Source organism: Labrus mixtus, chromosome 4 (assembly GCF_963584025.1).
Source record: "Labrus mixtus chromosome 4, fLabMix1.1, whole genome shotgun sequence".
In the NCBI taxonomy this organism is placed as follows: domain Eukaryota; kingdom Metazoa; phylum Chordata; class Actinopteri; order Labriformes; family Labridae; genus Labrus; species Labrus mixtus.
In genome coordinates, this window is record NC_083615.1 from 32,270,617 (window position 1) to 32,286,744 (window position 16,128).

The window sequence follows — 16,128 nt, forward strand, 5'->3', positions numbered from 1 at the left end:
TTGCCATATTTTTTTATTTCAAAGGAACAGTGCGGGAGGGGGGGGGGGGGGGGGGAGTGTTGTCTGTGTTGGGCAGCTGTTTCATCTATCTTCGGATATCCATGATCCACTTCATCGATTTTGACGACTCTACTCCAATGCAGTTCAGTCAGGACCACTTTGTCAAGAAGGATACTTTGATGCAATTCTTTTTATTTGCCGGTATTGCTCTGTGAGGGTTAAGATAAGCAGCAAACCCCCACAGAGCAAGCATCAATGACAAGTATGAAATTGATTAAGTCAGAATAGCAGGAAAGGAGTAGGAGGGACGCAAATGCGCTTGCAGAGGGAGCAGCAAAAGTAGTCAGGCTAGAGCAGTTTAAATAAGGTGGCATATGTACTATTTGGCCAATAGGACGCTTTGAAGCAAATCAGCTGGCCATCAGCTGATGCGGCTGGCGTGAGATCAGCTGTTACCGAAACTCTGTCATGATAATAGAGCGTGCCTGAACTAACGCTACGCTCCATTCTATACAGAGATTTACTGAAGTTAACCCTCATGCTGCACACATGTTGCAAATGACATACCAGTGAGATAGAGGTGAGCAGGAGACGAGCAGATAGAGGAGGAGCTGGGTGGAATATGAAGGCAGTCTGTGCAGAGGTCTCTCAGCTCCACAGCAGCTGCTCTGTATAAAGTCAGAATAGTTGAATACATCATGCATCGGTACAGTATAATGTGAAACATGATACAGCGTGTGTCATTTCTTGTCTTCTTCATCTCTTTTTTCTTCACTCTCTTACCCCTGCACTTCTCTTGCCCTGCTTCCCGTATTTCAGTTTCTTTTCTTCTTTGTTCAAAGTAACACCTACTTGTCATCAGGCTGTTAAGACATTCATAAATAACAGAACAGTCCCTGTTTTGTTTTTGCCTGATTCTTGCTTGCATGTAATTTTTTCGGGGGGAGGAGGGGGGGGTTACTGTTAGTTTATGTAAGTGTTTGTTTATCAGTTGACGGCATCACCTTCTCGTGGTCATGCTCTCTTTGCACATGGTTTGATGGGATCAACATTTCAGGCCTTCAGGGATGTATCATGATGGAACCAGCGTCCTTGTGTCATTATGTAATGAGGGAAATCTTTGCAAAATTGCTTCTTTTTTTTAAATCATTTTTCAGCTTCTTTGCACAACATCTTTACGCAATCTCTATCCTCAAGGTACAAACCTGCAGTGGGAAAAGAAAAGACGAGAAATAAAAAAGATCTGAGACAGAGGAATTCAAGATTTGTTTTTTGAAGTATTCAATTCCATGAGCACCAGTGGTTTGAGCGATACCAGAAGCGTTTCTATTGTCTCTCTTATACACAGGTATGACTGCATACTAGTCCCCAATCTTACAACCCATTAGCAATATTGTCGATCATCATTTGAGTAAAATAGATGCCTCTGAATGCATGACAATTTCTCGATAAATCAGGTGGAGCTAGAATTTGGATGTAAAATACTTCCAGTCAAGACTTTCTTTTCTGTGTAAAAGTAAATGCTGTTATTCCTTGGTTCATCAGTACAATACACACATAAACTGTACTCTTCTTACTTAAGCTATATGAGCCCAGAAAAGGAACTTTCTTGTGATTTATTTGCAATTCATGATTCTTAAGATTTCAAAAATAATGGTATCATGATGGAGTTTGTCAAAAGTTAAATTCCAAGCTTTGTCAGGTCTATCCTCAAAAGGAGAAGACACCACTTTTAATATGTCTGTTTTTTATGCTGGCCATTCTGATGTCATGAATTGCAATTCTGACTCTATCTGGACTTAAGGACTTGTCTGAATAGCCAGTGATGCTTACTCAACCCCAAATGCCTTCAGACACAACAAGGGATATACTACAGGGTGCCCCACTTCTGGCACAGGTGGCAAGATTGATGATTTGGATAAGCATCTTAAGGCATCGAGGTTCAGCTCTCCAGATCTCCGTCCATGTGTTTCTATGATGTTCTGTGTATTCCAACCTGGTACAGGTGCCTTTTTGATACATGCCAACCATTCTGCTGAAGCTTTGTTCCTTCATTTCTGCCTTCTGTGCCTTCAACTTTTATTCAGTTCTCACAAGAATTCCTTTAGAGGGAATTTTGACCGCTGAGAGATTACACTGGCACCTCCTTGACTTGGGTTACTTCTGATTTCTCCAATACATAGCTAAGGGGCGCTACCTTAGTTAAATTTCCATACAAGAAAGCCAAAGAACAGTGGGAACTCAAGCTATTAATTGTGCTATTGGTTGTTTTTCACCCTGTCATCCTTCCCCCCCTTCAGACCAACGATAGGACTAGGCTGGCTAAGAACTCATTCTTGCTCATGCAATGAGCTGTTTCAACCCTCAGCAAAATGTAATTCAACAGCAGATCTAGCAGTGATTTGAAGATCTTCCATAAAAGCTCATATTGGTGGCTGATTTTTGACATGGGCCTACGCACTTCACCTCCAGTGACTGCCATTGAGAGAATTACACCCAGTCGAAAGCTGAGGTCAGGGCAGATGTTTACAGCCCTAATGAGACACTTAACTTGAATTTGTACAGCTGAGTGTCTGGGGAATAGAGAGGAAAGGGTGATGCCTTTTTGTGTGTGAACAGGGAGATAAAATCACAAAGGGACAAAGACTATCCAAATTATAACAACTGTAAAGGAATGCATTAATGGCCTTCTCTTTTGAAAATGGTATCATAAAACAACAACAAGAAAAGGACAAGTTTATGGCAAGTCTATTGTTTCTAAGGTGTGTTGGCAGCTTGCAGATATGGGGAACTGTACCAATGTAGCACTTTAAATTAAAGACATTACTCTGTTAATTCCTTTCCCAGCTAAGTCATAAGATAATACTAACAATAGCTTGTCTCATGTGGCTCTAAAAACACATGTTCCGGCATTTCCGTCATATTTTAAATATGTTGTCATGTTTGTTGAATATAGACTGCAGTAAGGTTAAATCAATCAAGACAGTGGTCTTCCAGACAGAACAGCCCAAAAAAATTCCCTGACCTCAACCGCAGATGGTCGTGGCATAACCGTCAAGAAATGCCCCTGGCCACTTAGTTTTCCTGCCATGGACTTACAATTAATATTTATTTTATTGTAACCATTGCCCCATTGTTTTCCAAACCAGGATCTTTTTTCCTACCAAGTCTTAACCAAAATTACATTTCCAAAAACAAAACCTTGACCAGACCAGATGTTTTGGACTTAAAAATGCTAATTTAGCATAATACAACTTTCAGCATGCTAATACAGATTGATAACATGCTGATGTTTATAACATGTTTACCAATGATATGCCTGAATAGTGAGTGTGCCACTTTCTAATGCCACCCTAATCTTTTTAGAGATAAAATATATGCACTACAGAGTACTCAAGTTTCCAATCATACTTGTAAAAGTAGTGAAACATTTAGGTTGGATGTGTGTTGGATGAATAGTACTCTACTTAAGAAATACAACAGGATGGAGACCGATTACTTTCTCAGCATAACTTTACTGTCAGCCACGTACATCCGCTTCACCACAAAAACACTTCCTTGTTACTTTGTTACTCATCCCATGACACTGAGTTAACCAATCTGTGGCTAGGATGACTAAACACAAGGTAAACATCATGGAAAATGAAAATGTAAATACTTGGATTAACACAAATGTATGAATTGACTTCACTGTAAGAGTTTACAGTAGTATACAGCCAATGGTTACTTATCAGACACTTCCATTATAGATTGCGCTGAAAGAAAAAAAGAAACAGCAATGAAAAGGGCACAGAGAAAAAAGGTATAGTGTCCAAAATAATTTTTCTTCAGCAAATAAGCTCACAATAAAGTCCACTATACAAACCGGCCCAGAGAGTGAATGTTCAATCACAACCTCTGTTCTTTGTTTTGTTTGATAGCAGGCTTACACTTGTTAACTGTACTGTTGGCAGAGAATTGAATTGAATGACACTGTTTTCAGGCATTTTATCAGAAAACGAAGTGTCAGACGATTCAGAATTTTAAAGGACAAAATGGCCAAATTCATAACAAAGTCACACCATTCGTTTTCCATTTGAGGGCCGGCAGGAATTCATACCATGTAGGAAATCCTTATCTGCAGGAGATAGAAATTACTGTATATAGTAAATGGACTTAATATAGTAAAGATACAGTAAAACCTCAGAATATGTCACAAAACTAAAAGATGTTGAATAATCCTGAGACAAACAGGAGGAAAGCTGCAGGATTGCCTCCCACACAAAAGAGTAGTCTGATAATCTGCATCCTGCATCTTATCCCATCTCTCCCCCTATCCCTTTCCAAGCCCGGCGCAGTCTAGGCCTGTGAAGACTGTTTCGTCATGAGCCGGGGATCCGGCCGAAGATTTCTGCCTTTTAATAAGGCAGTTTTTTCTTACCACTGTAACTTTTGCTGCTTTGCTAAAGTGCTCATGATGGATAGGCCGGATCTTTGTAACATAACAATAAGTAAGGTCTTTTACCTGCTTTTTGTAACATAACAATGAGTAAGGTATTTTACCTGCTTTTTGTAAAGTGTCTCGAGATAACACTTGTTATGAGTTGACGCTATACAAATAAAAGTTGATTGATTGATTGATAAGTGCATGAGACAAACTGTGGTTGGAGGAAGCGTTAGGTTTAATCTAGTGAAATGGAAACTTCCTCTGGGGACTCACTACTCCAAAGCCATCCAACAGCTAGGGGGAATCTGGCCTACTCCTCTGTGTCGTAATGATGACTGAAAGAAAACGAAAAGAATGTCAACCACATAAAAGCGGAGCCTAGACTCAGGCCAGGATCTCCGTGAGTCAAGCTCTGCCAATACAGTCTCAGGCTTTATTGTCACCGCGTTTTTCTGGCAGTATAGATGACAAATGGTCTTTTTTTTACAACGCTCCATGCCTGTTGCTTTAACTATATTATCTTGTGTGAACAGTCTTTACCCTGTGATTTATTCCTGGTGTCAGACAAATGGTGCGACCTCAGCGAGACTTGGTTGTTTCTACTTTAACTTTTCAAAAAGCACATGTAACTACTCAAAGAAACACACCCGCACAACTGTAAGCCCTGTTGTCTTCACTTGCATTTCTCGCCAAGGGACAAACTCACTAACTCATCTCTGGGAATAAAGACCGCCTGCAGAATACAAAAAAAAATAATGCATCAACAAGTTTGATTTTTAGACTTTGGTTTGGAAAAATGCTTGGACTGCAAGTCTGTGCAAATCAGCAAATACTGGTGGTGAACCTTTCATTCCTTCAGCCGAAAGAAGTGAACCATATACTGTGCCATTCTGTCCTCAAAGGTTGATCTGTTTCAGACCACTAATTACTCACTAAGTGGTTACTGCTGAGAGCATTGGATTATTTAAAAAATCTGATTCTTTTGCAGCCATTTTAGTTAACTCGCTCCCTTCAGAATGAAGTTAAAAATAAATTTTATTAGCTGATCCTCATGCAGTCAGAGCATATTTCAAGGAGGCCAACCACCACCACACACCGTGCATCAACTAATTTGTTTGCCACCAGTGGGCCTACATGTGCTCGTGACCCTGAGAACTTTAAGGAGGTCCAAACACAGCACTGATTGATTTGTGAAGGGTACAGCTCTGAAAGTATGATTGGTCCAACACTGGTAGGACTGACTGTCTGTGATCTCTCCAGCAGCGTCTGATCCCTGTGATGAACGGAATGAACGAATGTTGCAATTGGAATTATATCTGTCGGTGCCAGCATCTATTTTTGTTCACTTTCATATCCAAGAAGCAGAAAACTGGGTGAACAACTGCATTGTTTAAGAGTACATGCTGTGCCCACTGGGGATCCAGCTTCAAGTTTGAATCATTGATTCATTATCAGGAGATTGTTTACAGTCCACCAATATATTATTTTATTTTTTTTTGTACGTAAAATATTTGTAAGTATAGTCTATTAGTCATTTATGATTAATTTTCAATACTTGCCTTATTTTTTCCCCGGTTAACCTTCTATTTTTGGTGACATTGGATGGAGATAGAAAGAGGAACGCTGAATGTAATGTAATTACACCAACATTTGCCAGTAGTCAGTGGTTCATGTATTAAAAATGTCTTATGATATAATTCTTCCTATTCCTATGTACAGGCAAGAGCTCATATGTGTTGATCATCTTCTATGAATGCTACCCTACAAACAACACACAACTCCAAATACACATCTTCTTACTCAAGACTCTTTTGTTCTTTCTTCTTGTGAGAATATTCTTTAATTCAGCCACTATTTATAATTATATGTGTAAAATATCACATAATAGTTGAGGAGGCAGGGATTCTTTTTTTGTCATGAATCATGGCCTGATTTGAAACACATGTGGGTACAGACTTTACACCTCAGCCTTTCTAAGGTACAGGTACGGGTATTATAAATCTCCAACAGGGATCACACGGTTAACATCAGAGGAACCAAAGAAAAACGAATGACCACAAGGGAAATACATCATTCAGGTACGCTGACAGCCTGCTACGGATTTACAAATGTGTGAAGCCAAAATGTGTGCAGTTTTCCCTGAGGGGGGGGCAAAGGGGGCAATTTTGTATTTTTCACACAGTGTGGGTCTCATCCACATGGTCATTGATTCTCAAAAGCCTTTTCTTCAATGGAAAGTAAATCAGGAGGGAAGGAAAGGAAAGCTCTGACTTGTGCACTAAAGCCACATTCCTGTTTTCTGGCCCATTTTGACTTAAGCAGCCAGATCAGGACCAGCTGTACACTTACAGTAAACTACAGGATGACATTGGATAAGACAGTTAGGCCAACATTAAATCTGGGTTTAACATCGAATCATAGTGTCATATAGGCCCAATCATACTACAGGTGTAAACCATAGACTGTGTATGACATGGACATACTGTATGGTGGGATCCATTTACCTCAGAAGTCGGATGACAGAAGTGGGAATGATGTAACACTCAAGTTCCAGTAGCGTTCCAGTAACGACTAGGCAACAAGTTGGACAGGCAACATGAGCACCTCCAGGAGTACCTTTATTTGTTCGCTAAGTGATAGTCTGCACACAAAAGCAACACAACAACATGTTCACTGACAGAACTTGCATGATACTATCGGTGTGATGATTTAATTACAAAAACACAAGTCTAAGTTGCTATTAAACACTAATGTGCAGCTTAAACTTTCCTGATGAGTTAAAATCCAACATGACTGAAGTTGCTCAGAGTTTTCCATGTCAGAGGTGCGACTTCAGGAGGCCTGATGACAAATCTGACTTGCAACTCGTAATTTCTGACTTCGGACATCAAATGGAACTCACCAAAAGTCTTGATGATGCTCCTTTCAGTTTCTGAAGCAATGTTTCCAACGATTCCCTTTCAGTCAACCTAGTAACAAACAAAGAGGTGTAGCTGATGCGGGCTTAAGCCCTCTGGCAAACAGCTACAACCTGCATGTTGTTTAGATCAACCACACAATTAATGAGGATTAACTCTTAACCGTCCCGTCATAAAAAAGACGAGTTTTCAAATAATTCACCCTGTATAGTCCATACGGAAATGAGCTATTCAAACAAATGTGTTTTTTGTACCAGGCTGTTTATTTCTGCTGTCAAAAGCATTTTAATATGAGTTAGGGTTAATATGGGACTTCAGGGGTTTTTGGAGCTAGTCCACTAGTGGACACTCAAGGAGCTGCAGTTTTAAAAAAATGCCAGAGGTTGAACAGAATACCAGAGGTTGTTGCTTGGCGTTTAAATACCCATTGATGCATTGAGGACACATTATGTGATCACATTGATTTGATCAAATAAAGTCTACACTATTTTGTGCTCTTGGTCACATTTTTCTAAATTCATTTGGAAGTGTAAATTTGAAAGAAACATTACTTGTCCTCTAAAGAAAAGGATAAACGCTAAGTAAGGAAAACCCCTGATCACATGGTTCTTGATGGCCACCTTCTGTAGTGAAGTCTGACGTACGCTGTTCAATAAACTGACTCTCCTCCAGTGCTTGTATACTGAGACAAGGACAGGAGTCCATTGAAATGTCCTGATAACTGTAACTCGACTTAACTCTGCATGTAAACGGACTAAGCGATGAGCAGTCACATTGGAGCACACTTTTATCTGAGTGTATGTATCTCTCTTTCCTGTGACTTTTTGTGTAACCAAAAGCTAAAAGACTTGACTTTAACTTGCTTAACTTGGAGAAATGACTCGTGACTATCTGCATTGAAGGACCACCTGAGGACTTAATGTTTCCAGGAATTTAATCGACCTAAACACATTTTTAATATCTGATATCAGACTCATCTGCTGGTCTAGCAAACATTTTTTTGCCTTGTTATTTTTCATCCCAGCATTTAAAAAACCGAATGTACACATTGGGAAGGATTTTCATCCGGCTTTTATGAAAAGATGTATATCACACCGTCACTCCCATTCATATTGTCACAGTACCTGCTCCATGACTTCAGTTTGCATGAGGTGAGTATTTTTGTGTGAGTGCTGAGTGCTTGGTGAGTTTTGTTTTCCCCTCCCCCATTCCACTCTGTCCTCTTCACTCTGTTCACCTGCATTGGATCAACTGTCTGCAATCAACTTCACCTACAAGAACCCAGCACCAACACTCTGTCAGATCGTTGTGTCATTCATGGTTCGGTTAGTCCAGCTCCAGTTTAGCCCTGTTAGCTAGTTTTCAAATATTGCTCTGTTGCCTGCCTGTCACTGCGTCTTACATATGTTTTTTTGTCTCAAGGACCATCTTGCCTCACATCCAACAAATCCTGCCAGCCAGCCACCTCCAGCTCACTGCCACACCCGCAGCCCTGGACACCTCACACCTGCAAGTTTCTAAATAAATGTATTTTTGACACCTTACCTTTTGGTCCAGATTTGGGTTCAGCCACATTCGTGACACATATTTACCTGTTGTCTCTGTCTGCTTTGAGTCTGCATCACAGTTTTCATCTGTTGATGTTACAATTGTATTTGAATGTAGAGTGTGTAGAGCTAAGTAAGTCATCACAAGTAGTGAATTGTGACACTTTAGGTAGGAGATACAGTCGTACTTGGAGCTCGATTTGATCAGTCAGGAGCCATGTAAACATCTGGTGCAGCTACAGAAAGCCTTTTGTAAACTTCTAATGTACACATGTTGTAGATATACACAAAGATATTTATTTAATCAAAATAAGGAAATATGCAACACTGTAAAACGGTCTGCTTGAATCGTTTAAAAGAGGATGTACTGCCATGAACTTTGCAACATTATTGATTTCGTTTATTCATTCTGACATAATCCAAACAGCATGGTTCACATTAATAAGCCTAATTTTTCTGTGTAGAGATGACTCTTGCATCTGATTTATTATAGCCCACAGCGTCAAATGAAATAAGCAGAAAATGTCTCTCTTCCTTTTAAAAAACAGCGGGACACAAATAAATCTGTGAATGAATGGGATAACTTCCCTGCTAAATCCGAAGAAAAGAGCCTCCAGTGAAAAACATCTGGGCTCCATTTCTGAGAGGTTTGGAAAGAAAACCCCGACCATGGCCAATAAACTACATAACTGAGGACCGTTACTGTAAGACTGTCCTGCAGTGGATTTTCTCTGAGAAATAACACGTCATTTGTGCAAATTAAACATCGTCTTTGTCCCACACCGCTCTTCATGTTGGGCAAGAAAAAAAAGCAGCCTTCATCGGCCCACATACTGTAAGTAATGAGAAGTGAATCACAACACAGAACTTTAGGAAACAAAGTCTAAATTATTCCAAGAAGCAACCAATGTGTTTTTTGCAGGCAGCAACCGGAGATCACACACTGTAAGCTGGATCATTTCCAAAATTGGGGAAATTCCAAATGTACTCAAAAGCCCCGAAGGTCTCTGTCCATGGTGCTGACTGTCAGGGTGTGGACTACATGCAATGACACTGCAACTACACCATCCAGGCAAACAATGAACTGTTAGATTCAGGCCAGTAGATCTTTCTTCAACATGAGGTTATAAATAAGGATCTGATGTTTTTAATTACGCCTATACTTTTCATGATAAGATAACCCAAATGTGTTCTGTGGAAAAGGCATGTAGTCTGTCAAACATTGCTAACTGCACTGCAAGTTTTGTGTGTTCCGTTGAGCCATGTGGAGGATCAGAGACAGGGCAAGAGACCGCAGACAGAAGGGAGTGGAGGTTGAATCATGCAGCTTAAAAAGACGGGGGCTTCTCCTCTCCTTCACTAAACCAAAGTGGTCAGTATCGATGACATAACTGTAAATTCCCACTGGACCTGTTGCTATGACCCCAGTGTTGCTTTTTCACCAAACAAATGACAGCAGCTGATACACCTGGCAGTGTAAGCACAGACTGAAGTGACTCTTTAACTGAATGTTATGAGGCTCTAATCTGTATGTTAGACAAGTGAATATGGTTTAAGTATTATTTAAAACATGCTGATAGAGTGCACTTCATGATGTTAATCTAACCAGCATGCAATACTAAAGTTAATATTTACTGTAAACAATAATTTACATGGTTAAAGGATATGGAAGGTACATTTACATTATTTACAGTGTAAACGGACTGATATAGTAACAGTTCTTTATAAGTTAAGTGTTTGAATGCTTACAGTGATATAAGTTAATAAAAAAAAAGTCACAACGGTAAGTTTATACATTGGTACTATCATCATCATCATCTTCATCTTTATAGCTCCAATTCATAACAAATGTAATCTCAAAACACTTTAAAAAGCAGGTGAAAGACCTTACTCATTGTTGTATTAAAATCTACAAAGAGCCAACATGAATCCATCACGAGCACTAAGCACATTTGGCAAAGTAACAGTGGAGAGGAAAGACTTCCTGTAAGAGGCAGAAACCTCGAGCAGAACCAGACTCATGATGGACAGACAGAACAGTGTTGGGCTTGGAAAGTGTGATAGAGGGAGAAGCAGGAAGAAGGAGGATAAAGACAAACAGAGCACCAATGATTAAGATAGATTTATATTGTCAGTAATAATGGTAAAAGTAGGTGTAGTATTCGCTAAGTGGGGAGGTTTAGTCTGGCCGAGCTCTTTGCTTTCCTCCCACATCAGTAAAAACCCTCCTCACATGTCCAGGAGGAGCAGGGGAGCAGATGTGTGAGTGTTTGTTATTCTACTGTGTAACAAATCATTATGCTCTTGTTATCACGCAAGTTCAACATTTGGCTGTCAACATAGATGCGATCACATGTAGGAGACTTGAGATGGAAGTAGAGAGAAGCCAGGCATCTGTCAGACACTCCAGCTGTAGAGGGAAATAAAACATCATGGTGACACGCCGGCTGAATCTATTTCAGCCTTTTGATTGGGAGAGAGGTAAATCTTCACACTTGTAAAAACATTTTTTTGAGCCTATTGAAACCCAGGTAATACAAAAGAACAACACAAACAAATACAACAGCCTGGAAACCATAACAGTATTGTATAAAGTAATTTATTGTAAGAAAGCTCGTAAAAGAATACAAGTCATCTCCATTTATAGACTTTACCACCGAGTGGACTCATAAACTTCATAGACACACAGGTGTGTTCATCTTTATGTTTGAAGAGCAGCAGACCAGGGCTGGGCGATAGGACAACAAATAAATCACAATAAAAATGGTGATAAATCTTTCTTTCTTTCAAATTTAAAGGCTGCTCCTGAGTGAAAGTTGAAAAAAAAAACACATCGTTAATTATTGTTTAACCTCCTTTACTGAATGAAAATGACAAACTCTATTTGAACAAATGAACATTTCAGCATCATAAGCTCAGTGGACTGTGCTGGAAAACGCTGATATGACAGTTTGCTTCTGGGGAGCAACAGTTACTGCTGCTTGCTGAGGGTCCACTAACACTTGTTTGGGACGTTTGCTCATTTCTTTCCTTCGCTGTGTTCTAACGGGTGATATTGTTTCAAATGGTGGAAAAGGCTTGTGGTGTTGCTCGTGTAATTATAGGTTTAATTTAAAAATGTGTTATATTTATGTTGAGAAAAATTACATCACGGTAATTATCATTATGGTTTCATCGCCCAGGACTAGAGGAAACACCTACATTGTTGCCTTCATGTACAAACTTACATTTGAAGCATTTTTACACATTCATTTCATTTTCATTTCACGTAATGTGGGTTGATTTTAAATTGAACTACTTAGTATCTTTTTCACAGTCAAGGCTGAAATCTACAATTTTTCATGATTTTTTAAATGTTTTTCAGGAAGGCATCTAGCAACCCCCCTCTCGAGCCTCTGCAAGCCAAAGTGGGGTGGTTCAAGCTTCAGCACCCTGAGAACATGAAGTCATGTGAAGGAGCAGAATACTTCTGACACTGGTGATCATCGTAAAAATTCTTGTTTCAGTGCATGTATCTTACATTACTGTGTATTTATAGCTTCCTAAATTATCCATTGTTTAATCCATTTTTGAACGTATTGATAGAACAGCTGAAGAGAGGAAGAGGAGAGAGTGGACTAGACAGACATTAAAGTGCAGCAGTCCAACCTGCAGCTGACGCTCCAAAGGATGTAAAGCTTCTCCAAAAAAATGAAGCGATGTTCCACTATTCATAGGTTTGTGTTTGAATAAAATAAACACTTGTTTCATTTTACAAATTTCTTCCAACTTCCAAAATGTTGCCGTTTAGGTTTTTTATTTGCAGAAAATGATAGATAACAAAAGATAACAAAGATGCATTTTCAGACAATGAATAGTGAAGCAAAAAACAAGCTCATATTAATTTACTAAAATGAAAGAATACTTACATTTTAACTATGCAACAGATCAGAAATCTGTATTTTGTGTATAAACATTTTGAGTGGTCTCTTAAGTTTTGAGGGGCCGCTCACAATCTTCCTTTAATCGTCTCTGCACGCATGATGCCTTTCTATTCCAGTCTGTGTAATCTCCACACACACACATTCAGTCTACTGAATGAGGTTCTGAACCCTTGACAACCCAACAAACTAATCAGAGCTGCCTGAACTTTTGCACCAAGAGTGGCATGAAGTCCCTTAGAATCAATGTAAAAAGCAGGCCGAGCCTCACGACATGTTTTAACAAATGAGATTCCACCAAAATAATGATTTCTGAACTCATTTAAACTTCAGTATTCTGCTTTAAGATAAATAAAAATGAATATGAACTTGTCTCGCATCTGGAGGAACCTGTTCTACAAACTGAGCTAAACATGCCGCTGAAAGTTTATTTTATATGAAAAAAAATGATGCACAACTGAAGTTCAGGCTTGTTGTTCTTTTGCATCGAGTCTCATATCAGTGTGAATGAACACATCACAACTAGACCTGATTGACGATATGACCTCAAATCAATATCACAATTAATTGAACATTTTACCTCCATAATGATTAATGAACGATTATTTGGTTTTTGGTCCTCACAGCTCACTGACATGGTCTCTACTGTAAATATGTTCCTCTGTTAAAGCTTCTCTAAAACAGTAGAAAATAAATAACTTGCAAACAGTTTTTCCGCAGTGTTTGACTTTGGTGTCGTCTTCCCTAAAGACAAAATGTGTCTGAACGTGTCGTCGAAAATAATCAACATGGGTGAGATTACGTCAGTTAGAGGTTCCGAATGTCGGTTTCCATTAATTGCCGAGCCCTAGCGACCTCAATAAAGCAACTAAGACCTTTCACATCCGTCGCTTACAAAGATTCACCATGAATTAAGAGGAATTCATGTTGACAGCCAACCAGGAGACAATAACGAGAATGTTCTGCCTGCAAGATCCTAATCAAATGATATCAAATATAAACATTTGAACTGTTAATTGAAAAAGACGGCATCAAATAGTTCTAATCCTCGACTTGAATGCACTTGTAAAAACAAATAATAAAAAAAATAATTCAATCGGTAATGTGTGAATGATGGAGGTGGGTGCAGCTATGATCGTCTTGGCCGAGCTCTGGTTATCCACACACACAGTGGCAGGAAATGACACACAAACACATGGTATTATAAAGCACAAAAAAAACCAACTTTATTTACAAAAACAGACCACGGCCCCCATCCCACAAACCCCTAAATTCAGTGACTACAGAGGAATGCTATGTCTGCGCTTGTGGCTGAGGTTGGGAATTTTACAGGACTGAGAAGAACACCACCCTGTGCAAACCTTCAGGATTCTTCCACCCACCTATTCAGTCCGAGTTCAGCTTCATCGGATGCCTCAGACGGCTTCGGCTCAGACTGAGTCGGCTTCTTTCTAAGTACGAGTTGTCAGTGAAGCGTATGCTTTGATTAGCCAGTGGCTAACTTAACTACACAGGTAGGACCAGTGGTGTGTGAGAATACTGTTCACACATCTGTGTGCATGATGCCCATGACGGCAGACTGTGAGAATACTGTTCACACATCTGTTGGTGGGAACCCAAGCGATGGAAGATTGATACTGAGCTTCCTGCGATGCTTCCATGTAATGGCGTCTACGTACTTCACTGCATGGGTGTTTGGTTTCTGATTGCAGACGAGGTGTGTGAAGTGAAAGAAACTTCTCAGAACTGAGTCAGCTTGCAGAAGGTGGGAGACTGACGGTTGTTCACACAACTGTGTGTGGACGTTCACACGCTCTAAATCATGAAGGGTCCATTATGGTTATGTCATAATTGATTCATGTACGGGGGGGGTGTATGTTGTATGTATGTAAACATGTATGTTTCAATATACTCAGTGTGGGCCTTCCCACAGTCAGTCGTTTAAAAATACAAAAAAGTCTGTCAATGTGTGTTCTTAAAAAAGGCATACTGTGGCAAAACAGTATGTGCAGTGTGTGTGTGTGTGTGTGTGTGTGTGAGAGAGAGGGTAATGGCGAGCAGAGTGCGTCTGTGTCCACCTCTGCTGTATGACACGGTGTGATTAGAAGGCGTAGCGAGTGCGAATGTCCTCCAGTTTCTTAGAGACCTCGGGGGGCGTTCTGTCCAGCTCCTCTGCCACACTCTTCTGTTTGTGAGGGTCCATACTGTTAAACTGCTCACACAGATCTCCATCGATCACATTCTGAAGACCACAACACAGAGAAGGTGATGAAATGCACATTAAGAAAAGATTCACAGATGAAAGTTCTGCATGAAAGACAAACTGAATACAAACCTTAACTGGGAAGTAGTATGATCTAAAGCTGAGATGATCTCGGCCACACATGGGAGGGAACTCGGAGCGCATATGCATCTCTAAATGCTGGAAGAAGTCATGGTCCTGAACACACGAGACGGGGAACAAAGAACAGAGAGAGATTTGAGAACAAGTGGAGCAAAACACAAATTCATGTAACCACATGTATCTTCTAAGGGGACAGAAAATGTGACAATTAGTCACGATTAATCTCTGAATTTAAATAGTTAATCACGATGAATCACTTTTTTAGTCATGTTTGAAATTACATTATTTTTAGTTTTAAATAAAAAGTTGTTCAGCGTTTATTTTGAATTTTTGTACTGTCTTAAGCTGAAAGTACTTTAATTGCTGTTTGATTTCAACCCCGCTTTTATTTTGAAATAAACTTCTGGTAGGTTAAGACATCAACTTAACCACAGAAAAATTAAGTCATTGCTGATTAAAAACTAAATGAAAACAGTTAACAAGTGAATGGTAAAAACAAGGTGTGATGTTTCATGTCATAAGGTGGATAATACTTTGTCAGCTGATCTGTGAGATTTCTTTTTAAAGTGAAATGAGACATTTAAAGGCGCAGGTGTCGTTCTTTTCAAACTGTGACTACAGGGAGTCACTGCGGCGGTCTTAAGGGACAAAATAGCATGTGATTAAAATAATTAATGGGATAATTTCACACCTTAATTAATGGATATTAACTAGTAAATGCTGACAGCCTGAGTGACGATGTATGTTTCAGAGGCCAGACTAATACGTTCCTCTCTTAGGATGCCAGTTGTATGTGAATGTTCGTCTCACCTCGTGTGACGTGAAAGGGACAAGTATGCCGATGCCTCCGGATATCGTAGTGTAGACCAGCGACTCTGAACCTCCAGGTATCAGAGTTGTTTTCTGGAGAGATAGCACCGTCTCTCCTACGTGGTAGTTCACAACCACTTCAGCCTGCAGAGTCACAGAGGGA

The 16,128-nt window shown here is 39.7% G+C and overlaps 1 protein-coding gene across 1 annotated transcript in view; it reads right to left on the reverse strand.

Annotated features, from left to right (window-relative positions):
• Positions 1 to 14,712: 14,712 nt before the first annotated feature.
• The window catches only part of sf3b3 (splicing factor 3b, subunit 3), a 28,801-nt gene continuing 27,385 nt past the window's right edge, over positions 14,713 to 16,128 (reverse strand). The window contains exons 25-27 of the mRNA XM_061036953.1: positions 15,966 to 16,109; positions 15,147 to 15,251; positions 14,713 to 15,053 (exon numbers count right to left, since the gene is read on the reverse strand). Of these exons, the coding sequence (XP_060892936.1) occupies positions 14,913 to 15,053; positions 15,147 to 15,251; positions 15,966 to 16,109 (390 nt within the window). The 3' untranslated portion in view covers positions 14,713 to 14,912. The remainder of the gene's footprint in view (positions 15,054 to 15,146; positions 15,252 to 15,965; positions 16,110 to 16,128) is intronic.